This window comes from Sander vitreus, chromosome 7 (assembly GCF_031162955.1).
Source record: "Sander vitreus isolate 19-12246 chromosome 7, sanVit1, whole genome shotgun sequence".
Lineage (NCBI taxonomy): Eukaryota > Metazoa > Chordata > Actinopteri > Perciformes > Percidae > Sander > Sander vitreus.
The window spans coordinates 18,114,797-18,125,574 of NC_135861.1; the positions used below are offsets into that span (position 1 = coordinate 18,114,797).

The 10,778-nt window shown below is 39.6% G+C and overlaps 1 protein-coding gene across 1 annotated transcript; it reads right to left on the reverse strand.

The window, feature by feature from the left end:
* Positions 1 to 1,770: 1,770 nt before the first annotated feature.
* kcna10a (potassium voltage-gated channel, shaker-related subfamily, member 10a) lies at positions 1,771 to 4,325 on the reverse strand. Its single transcript, XM_078255094.1, has one exon. It carries the CDS (start codon positions 4,261 to 4,263, stop codon positions 2,554 to 2,556), a length of 1,710 nt encoding a protein of 569 aa, XP_078111220.1. The 5' UTR covers positions 4,264 to 4,325; the 3' UTR covers positions 1,771 to 2,553.
* Between the last annotated feature and the right edge of the window lie 6,453 nt (positions 4,326 to 10,778).

Below are 10,778 nucleotides of genomic sequence, written 5' to 3' on the forward strand. Positions count from 1 at the left end.
TTAGGATCTGGTTGGTGACTGCGAGATATTTCTTTATATAATAAATAAGTAACAAGTATTTACTGAATCAATACGTTTAGCTTAGGAGCCTTTCTCTTAGGGCCTAAGACAAGGTGTTGAGGTGAGTCCAGAGAGATATCAGGTGAAGCTAACTGGCATTAATAGCTAATGGACTACTCCATGTCGACCAGAGACTGGCATCCTATTGTTGTTTGGATGACTTCCAATGATACGGTCGCTGCAGTGCCACACATGCCTTGTTGATGTGACCTCTATCTTTTGTGTGTGTGTGTGTGTGTGTGTGTGTGTGTGTGTGTGTGTGTGTACTAACATTACAGTGAAAGCAGAGACAGGTTACTTAAAGCAATGATGAGATCTTCCCTGATGGGGAACACCGATGGAGATAAGAAGGAAAATACAAGAATGCTGTCTCCCTCTCTCTCTTCCACTGTCTGTCTCTCTCTCTCTCACACACACACACACACACACACACACACACACACACACACACACACACACACACACACACACACACACACACACACACCTTTCTATAAACACATCAGTGCACATAAAACATGAGAAGACATGATTTAAAATCCCAATTCCAATCTCTATTGCTCACATTACAGTAAACAGTATACTGAAATGTTATCATACATATAAATACAAATACAGTGTAATGGTCTTGTTGGTGTAATAAACTCATAGCCATGACAATGTGGGTAATCACTTTAGGCCAGTCTACCTCTGAACTCTGGGACTTTACAGACGAGGCACTGACTTTATCATAAAATGTTATCATAATCACGTAATCATCATTACCATGGAGCTTATTGTCAAACACACAGAAAACACATAATCTTTGATCATATGCTCAACCAGAAATTCAGACATTACACGAGTCTAAAGCTATTTTGAGTTAACATCATATTCCTGGATCCCAATCGACATGTCACATTTCAAATATTTCTTTTATACTAGGAAAGCATGTTATAAAACAAATACTCAGAAAACAAACCACCAGGACATTGCACTGATACAGCATCATTTACAATTATAGCTTCAAAATAAGACGGATCATGGGACATTTTGGCCTGTAATGTTCCTCGGCCTCTTAGCATTTCCCTTCATTCAATTCATTCAGCAATTATCTTTGGCTTCTTCCTTCTCTCTTTCACTTTCAGTGTTTGTGATCATGGTGTCACTGAAAGGTCTACTTCCTCAATAAGATATCCACTACAAAAAATAACATGTTTATCAGAATAACATCTACCTCCTAAACAGATGGGATCCACTTTACTTTGGATACAGTATGTTAAATTGTATTTTAGGTCAGAATGCATTTCTTTGTTGGACAGCATTTTGGAAAATATCTCACAAACAAATGGAGAGAGGTTACAACATCTACATTTTCAAGCAAGCTGAAATCAAAAATACTGAGCATAGATGCATGATAAACATAGGTATTACAGTAAGATTATGTATGGCAAAGTCAACAGTATCCCAACATTACATAATTTAAGGCACTCCATAATAATAGATAGTGTGGAGTCAGTTCGACTGCTAATAACAGTGGAGGATTCTTACCTAGCTACTCACCAAAGAGGATGAATAAATACAATAGTGATACAGTTTTAAATTCATAAATACAGCAGAGCTTTGACCTAGAAACTATACTAAAGTTACTAATTCAGACACTTACAGGAAAATTGTGTTTTTTGTTTTTTTTTTATAACCATGGTCTTATTTGTGTAGGATTGGCGTATCAGTTATGATATGAGTTATCTGCAGACGGCGGCACGGGGCATACATTTTGAAGATGAAAACTGTCCAATATCAACGTCCGTTCCAGTGTAACATGACTCACATTTCCTTAACCTATGAATCAGCATTCAAAAAATCTGATGTATCAGCTATTCCAATGGCAGAAAGGTCATTCCTAAAGCTGAACCAAGAAATAGCTCTGCTATACAGTTAGCCGTCATAATCATATGAATATTTTGGGTTGGAATTTTTCTCTTTACCTCTTATTACATTTGACTGGTTTATGGCCCCAGAAGACACTGTTTTAAAGTACAAATATCGAGAGTGGAGCTGGTGTGCAAAATGTTATCAGCAATAGGATGAATGGCCAAGACAATGAAAATAAGACCAACATTATTTTAAACAATCCTTTAAACATATACTGCTGAACTTGTATGTATGTGCAACTAAAAGAAGAGTTCTAAACTTGAAATATGTTAACATACAATCCTGAACATGAAGATAGGTGAATTCTTCAGCGTGTCTGTTCATTTCAAATTGTCATTTTCATATTAGACACAAAAGAGGAGGAGGAGTACAGTAGATCCTGTATATCCTTATAAAACAGATTTTTCACTACGTACAAATACTTTATCTTGTTGATCCCATTAGACCATTATCTGAGAGAAATCATAACAATTAATTTCCTTCATATACTCTTTTTCTTTAACATTTCCTTCCCGCTTTGTGGCAAAGTCCCTTCTTCTAAATTGTGTTCTCGAACAGTTCTTTCCCTTTGCAAGTCAGCTAGATGCCGTTGGCTTTATTAAACGAGGTGTTGCAACCCTCTTTGGTACCTGATTCAGCCTTCATGGCTTGCTCAACAGCATCTGACAAGGGTAACTTGTCCTCTGCTTCTGTCTCTCTGTGATAGAAGTAGTTGAAATTGGAAACAATGACAGGAACAGGCAAAGCAATGGTCAGCACACCTGCAATGGCACACAAAGTGCCCACCATTTTACCCCCCATAGTAATAGGACACATGTCCCCGTAGCCTACTGTGGTCATGGTAACCACAGCCCACCAGAAGCCATCAGGTATGCTGACAAACTGTGTGTTTGGCTCGTCTACCTCAGCAAAGTAGATAGCACTGGAGAAGAGGATGACTCCGATAAAGAGAAAAAAGATGAGCAAGCCAAGCTCACGCATGCTGGCCTTCAGAGTCTGTCCCAGGATCTGCAGCCCCTTGGAGTGGCGTGAGAGTTTGAATATACGAAACACCCTTACCAGACGGATGATACGCAGAATGGCCAAAGACATGTTCTGTCCTGAGTTCTCTTGTGGCGTCGTGACCAATTCTGTAACCACGGTAACAAAATAAGGAATGATGGATATAATGTCAATGATGTTCATGAGGTTGTGAAAAAATTCCTTTTTGCTAGGACAGACCAAAAATCTCACACACAGCTCAAAGAAGAACCAAGCAATGCAGGCAGTCTCAATGATAAAAAAGGGATCAGAGAAAGTTGTGGGCTTCATGCTAGATGGAGCCACAGAACTGTAAAATCTAGATTGGTTGAAAGGCTGTACCATTGTGGGCGCAATTGGGTCAGTGTCATCTCGGAATTCTGGCAGTGTTTCCATGCAGAAAATAATTATGGATATGACAATAACAAAAACAGACACCAGTGCTACACCACGGGCTGCGTTTGAGCTCTCTGGGTACTCAAACAGCAGCCAGAATTGCCTGTACACATCATTATTAGGTAGAGGGATCTCAACATCCTTTATAAATCCTTCATCTTCTCTGAACTGCTCCATGGCCTCACTTCCAAGTTCATAAAACAGAATTTCATCTGCAAACACATCCAGGGGAACGTTAGCCGGACGTCTGATCTTGCCCCCTGACTGGTAGTAATACAAGATGCCATCAAAGCTGGGTCGGTTCCGGTCAAAGAAGTACTCGTTCCTCATTGGATCAAAGTAGTCCATCCTCTTCAAAGGATCTCCTAGCAGCGTTTCAGGAAATTGGTCCAACGTTTTGAGCTGCGTCTCAAAACGAAGACCAGCGATGTTGATGATGACTTTCTGGTCTCCGTCATCCAGCCCTCGTTTATCTACAAATATATCCTCGCAGCACTCCTTAGCAAGCCGGCTGAAGATCGTCTCACTCTCCTTAGTGCACTCACTGTTTAGCAGCAATTTCCAGTTGGAGATCATACTGGCACAGCTACTGCGTCCCTGTCTAGTTGGAGTTGGCATGGTTGGGGACTGGGGTACTTTTAGTGTCTGTGTGTTCGGAATGGGCGAAGATGAGGTGGATTCCCAAATGCAGGAGGGCATGGGCGTAGAGGAAAACTGAGAGGCTTGTGTAAAGTGGTTGCTGCCTGGGCTGCTGTGCTCTGGGGACATGTCCACCGTGAGAGCTGTGGTCTCATCAGCGTAAGTGTCCACCTCATCCTCAAGGCTGCCGTCGAGATCATCCAGGCTCTCAAAGTCTACCAGGGCCACCTCCATGGCTGCAGTTCAGCCAGTGCAAAGCCTTGGGACCCCAGGATAATACAATCAGACACGCACATGCACACACGCACACACGCACACACAGGCACACACACACACACACACACACACACACACACACACGCACGCACTACGCACGCACGCACACACACACACACACACACACACACACACACACACGCACACACACACACACACACACACACACACACACACACACACACACACACACACACACACACACACACACAGATGGACAGATGGGAGGCTCAGTCACCAGTATCAGCAGCAGAGAACCAGAGCATCCAGTCTTCAGCAAAGCACTTGCAGTCACAGGACAAATTGTAAGTGCCCTCTAAGTTTTATTCCCTCCAACACCTGTAGAGGTGACAGAAAGAGAAATTGAGTCATTGTGTTTCTGTCAATGGTTAAGGGTTTGTTTTGCGTCGGTTTGACATCATCAGGTGACAACAATATGATGTTCGAAAGCACATGTTCTATCATCAGAGAGAGATACAGAAAGGATGGAGGAAAGAAGTGGAAGAGGACGAGGCAGTTCGAAGATGGAATGAAAGAGGTGATCTTTCAACTCCTTGCTACTTATTCCAACAATTATTGAAAGACAGTGGAGGCACAGTGATGAGTCATGTAACTGTTAAATAAACAAAACGTTAAACAATGGAGGGCTTACTTGTTACATTTTAAACTATCGCTTTGTCAAATTATTAATTATTAATTATTCATTTCTCAAATTATTAATTATTGGCATAACATTATGATATTTTCTGCCCAAATGATGAAACCAGCTCTTTCTGTCTGTCTGTCTGCTCTAATCTACTGTACATACACAATATCTCACTGATATACATGCACACACACATTATTTCTCTTTCTCACACATGAACATGAACATCACAAACATAACACCTGCTCAAAGGAAAGGGAATCAAGGCACACACCCTGCAAAGCAGGCTGTGGAAGGAGAGAACAGTGCTGGGTAACGGGTTCTGCATACATTAGTGCATTATTAACTGGCTGTACAGTGATAGCTTGGGCTTTCTCCAGACACCAGGGTTCACATTTAAACTGGACTGTATCACATTATTTCTTCTAGAAATCTACTCTGCTCCTATTTTGACATGGGTATCTGCATTCAAATTCACTCGAGCTAGTGTGACTTTTCCTCAGCATAAAGATTACATTTAATAGTAAGCTGCTCTATGAGGTGTGCATCGATTAGTGTAAATGCATTTGTCTGAATGTGCATGTGTCTGTGACTGAGTGCTGACGCCTGATGCAGATGTTTAATTAAAGACTCCAGAGATGAGTCACCATCTAAAACCAGTGCCAGTGATAGCAATCCTGCTGGGAGAGAGAGAGAGAGAGAGAGAGAGAGAGAGAGAGAGAGAGAGAGAGAGAGAGAGAGAGAGGGAGAGAGAGAAAATAGGGCCAGCTGAGTAAATAAGGAGGATGACATGAAAATTGTTGGGAAGACGGATGTGGGTAGAAGGACTGGGTGGAAAAAGGCCAGAATGCAAGAGAAGGAAAAGAAAGTGACAATGAGAGAGAATAGGAGTTGATAGTAAGGCGGATGGATTGACAGGATGATGAGAGAGCAGCCCTGACAAGAAGGAGGGCCGGAGCAGAGGAAACAGATGACGATAAAGTGGAAAATGGAACAATAGCTATGATGGATTGTGCACACAGGAAGAAGGCTAATTCCACTGAGAAGATGAAACAGAATCAGTTGGAGTGTAGGATTGCAACACTTGCATAACATTTTATGATGAATGCCATACAAAAAGGAAAATGATAAATCGTCCTCTCCTCTTAAACCACACAACCAGAATCTCATATGAGCAATCCAAACTTTCTCATGCTCCTTAAATAGAAGCTGTAGACGAAGACACTAGCGCTTGGATCAATACCTTAAAATTAGCCAATGATATTGCTCTGCTTGTACAAATCCTAATGTTTTCGCAATAAATCAATATGCCACCTATGTTTAATTTTGCTTAATGTAACAGAAAGAACTGCCAACCCTTAAATGTCTGTCTCTGAAAGTAACGGAAAGATGTACGACTGCTCTGACTCTCCAAAAAAACAAATGGTTTCCAAAACAGATCAAGACAGTCACACTGATTCAGCTATTTACCTTTAATTACAGTGTTGCCAGAGATCCGTTGAGAGTAGTATGTTTAAGCTTCTGCTTTCACTTTTAAACGGAATGAAATCTGAGTCAATACATGTGAAATGTGATCTCTGGCTTAAGACTTTAATTTCAAAAGCTGCAATGCATAATCTGCTTCCTGCACTCTTTCTGTTATAGAACGAAGCAAGCTACTAAACTGCCCAGACAAGCTCACAGACAAAGTAACAAGTAACAAACAAGCATTATGCATCTTACCTTCCTTAGCATGACGTCCACAGACCAAATGTGTACACAATGCTGTAAAAAGCAACAACAAAAATAGGAGAGGGAGAAAATGGTCCTCCACAGGTTCTGCCACTGCTTCAGCTTTCTGCTACCTCCTCAATTGACATCAGAATGACTAATCTATCACAGACTACATGGGTAACCTTATGCTGGAGTAGAAACTAGAGCTGTGCCAAAGGCCACACACACACACACACACACACACACACACACACACACACACACACACACACACACACACACACACACACACACACACACACACACAAGCATGCACAGAGGTCACAGAAAAAAAAGCAGCAGAAAAAGAAAATATTTTAATATTGCATCATTGATGTTTTTTGTATGCAAGTGTGTGCCTGTGTTTGTATGTGTCTGTACATATATATATATATATATATATATATATATATATATATATATATGTGTGTGTGTGTGTGTGTGTGTGTGTGTGTCTGTGTGTGTGCGCCATGAGCCATCTCTTAGTGTACTCAAGGCCTTTTAGACTGGAACGGTGCGATTAGATCCTCAGATCTCTCCATGCTTGACTTACTCACCCCAAACACACACACACACACACACACACACACACACACACACACACACACACACACACACACACAATAATAGCATCAAGGAAAAGCAAAACAAATCTTATCTTGATTTTATGTCAAATTCCACGCAGTGACACTCAGACGCATTCCACCATACCTCCCTGTCCTCATGCTGTAAAACATATTTGTACACACAGGCACGTAAGGAAGCTGCCACTCGACTCACATCATTCCTAGAGCATGTGTGAACAACTACTGTGGAGAGTCTTGTCAACACTGTTTAATCAACATGTCTTTCTATTCTATTTCCATTAACATTTGTGTAACTGTGAGAGAAAAAAAACTGTTTTATTCCCTTAAATTTCATTTGTGAGTTATGACTTAAAAGTACTAAAGTAGGGCTTTCTGTGCTTTCAGCCTTAGTAGTGGCATTTAGAGAACCGGTCATGAACACTCTCCAGTGCTATACCACTCAAACTTGCTACTTTTTTTTAATCTCTTTCTGTAGGACTTTCTTAGGGTTCTTCCTGTCATACTGTCTTTACAATCATTGTATTATATTGTGATTCTAAATTAAAAATGCTTTGACTGCAGACCTTCAAACATGTACTTGTATGTTAATGGTTGTCAGAATGTGTCACATATCTACAAATGCTCATGCAAACATAAGAAAAAACTACACATAAACAATGTAATCAATATGGGCTCAATATAAAATTAATCCAGATGTTGTACATTGATAGAAAATACATGATTCTAGAGTCCATAAAGGGTGCATAATGTATATTTGTTTATTAATAATTATATGCATACTGACAAAAAAAAATCTTTCTTATTGCATATGTAGTAGATAAAGTGGATGGATGCTTAAACACCTAAACACACTCTTCATACTGTAATGAGATAGAAAATTGATATGCATTGTAACGTTACATAACTACAATCTAATGTTGCCATGGGGTTAACAGGGCTTACAACTCAAACAAATGAAGAAGAAAAAAACTGGGGGAATGAAAAATGAATATATAATGAACTGATATTTAAGATATAAGATACAGTATATCATATACTATAATACATTCACATATGCATGAAAAAAGACTCTGCCAGACACTAGCAGCTGTGCTCTGTAGCAGTGAGGACAAAATGCTTCTAAGGAGGCAGTGTGACCTTGACTTGTGTTAGGACGGTGTAAAACAGAGGTGTGATGGGGCCCATGCCAACCCATGGTGCTCTGACTATTATTACCATGCTATTAATACAGAGGGAGTCATAGTGGAAGCAAGCCATGAGATAACAACTATTGCTACATGTGCACACAGTGCATACAGGCATGCACTGCACAAGCTTGGTAGAAAAATCAAACAAACGTGGGGCAATTTGAGAATCATCAGAATGTATGAGAAACACGGTGTTGCATGCTGTGCTGAGCTGAGCTACTATACAATTTAGTAAGCTAACCGCTGTGACTTGAACATGTTCAGGCAGGTCTTACTTAACTACAATCCTTGGCTGTTGCTGGTTGGCAAGATATGCAAGTATATGCCCAATATTAACCTTACAAATTACAACATTATATTACATTTACTTACAATTTACCTTTTTATACTCTGATCAATCCAACAAAGGATTTGCTATTTAAATGACTGTAACACAACAGTCACTGTCTCAACATGCGTCATGCACATGCATTGTTTCCACATTTAAACAAGGTGCAGCAAATTAAAAGCATCCCCTAATACGTTACATCACCATTCAGATTAGTAGTGTAAAGACAAAGGTATAAATAGGCATGGGCCGGTTACCGGTTTCAAGGTATACCACCGTTTGAAAAAGTCAAGGTTTCAAAACCACTACAATTTTCTGTCATAACGTTCCTAAGGTATAAGCTGTTTTTTTATAGCCAAGGACATAAAGTGCAGTTTAGTAATCCGTCTCCATGCCAGTGTGCAGTGTGTTTAAAAATAAAATACATTGTGTTCAATGAAAAAAAAAAAAAATTTGAAAGCTGTAATTGCAATACCGTAATATTCGTTAGTTGACTTTAACGCTCTTTATTGGAGGAATGAGACTGCTGACTTCAGACCTTTAAAAGCATAAAAGGTTTAAGAGCCACAGAGGTCAATCCTGATACAAATACAGTTTATCACAGCCATTATGTCTCCTAAACCTTCAGCTTTGCTGGCAGTTTTTGTGGTTTTTTTCATGTGTTTCTGCCTTTGTGTGTGTGTGTGTGTGTGTGTGTGTGTGTGTGTGTGTGTGTGTGTGTCTGTGTCCAAAGTAATTCCACTCAGACTTGGAGCTTCAGGGGCTTCATTAAAGTTTCAAGTGATCTTTTGTTTGCTGATGATCCTGATGAATATCCTACATTTGAAATTAAATTGACCTCTGCTTTTGTCATCAGCAGTCAGTCACATGGAAATATGGGTAGGAATTTACCTCATATTCTCCAGGTTTAGTTCTTCAATTTTATGTCACTGTTATGACTTTAATCCCTGTAATTTATTGATCTCCAAACGTTATTATATACTGATATACAAGACAATACAATACTAATACTTAACTGAATACTGTTTAAACAATAAACTATGATGCAAATTTGCGGAAAGCTTCCACTGATGAAGCTGTTTTAATTTGACATAAATAATAAACTAACCAAAAATGGTCTCCTCCAAATGTGTTCACTTTCCTCATCACAAACTGAAGTCAAAATTTCACCACACTTTACTGAATAATATTCATTATCACAAGAATAAATCTGCAGTGTGCCAGATGTTTGCAGATGAGCACAGATGGTGATTCTGTTAAGTGTGCTCACACAAGTGCAAAGGCATCAGGGTTTACTTTTCATTCTGTGTAAAGATCTACCGCAGGAGGCATTCTTACTTTCAACAAAGCACAAGGTAAAGTAAATACAATATGGTTGACATTATACGTTGGACCTTTTTTTATGTCCCTGTGATGTGGCAGGGGGTCTCTGGCAGTGTAAGGCCATTGGTTGGGTTGAGCTATTTTTGGACAAGTTTTGACCCTATTAAGCAGATTAATGCAGGCTGGGCAGCTCAGTGCTATAAGCCAAGGGATCTCTTCTGTCATATCAACACAGATACTAGCGAGCCATCACAGATAGGCACACACAAAGCAACCTACACGTACATACACACACAAATGCACATAGATAAGGAACCATAAGTCTACCTCTGTCCCTATATTTCTATATCTATATGCCAGAACATACAGAGCAAAATGTTCACTTTTAACACCTTACGACAGCAGAATACTGTAATCTACTATATCATGAAATTTCAACAACTTTAACTTAATAAACAATGGATTTGATGAATCTCTATATTGACTTCTACTGATGATTCTTAAGGCTCTTTTTGTAAAATGAAAACTGAGTGAGTGTTTTACAAGCACTTCCCCAGACTTCAACACAATAGGTCAGATATGGAACAATCGCTAATTATATAAGATGTTCAATGCTTAGTTATCTAATGAGTCCTTTACTGTAATTCATA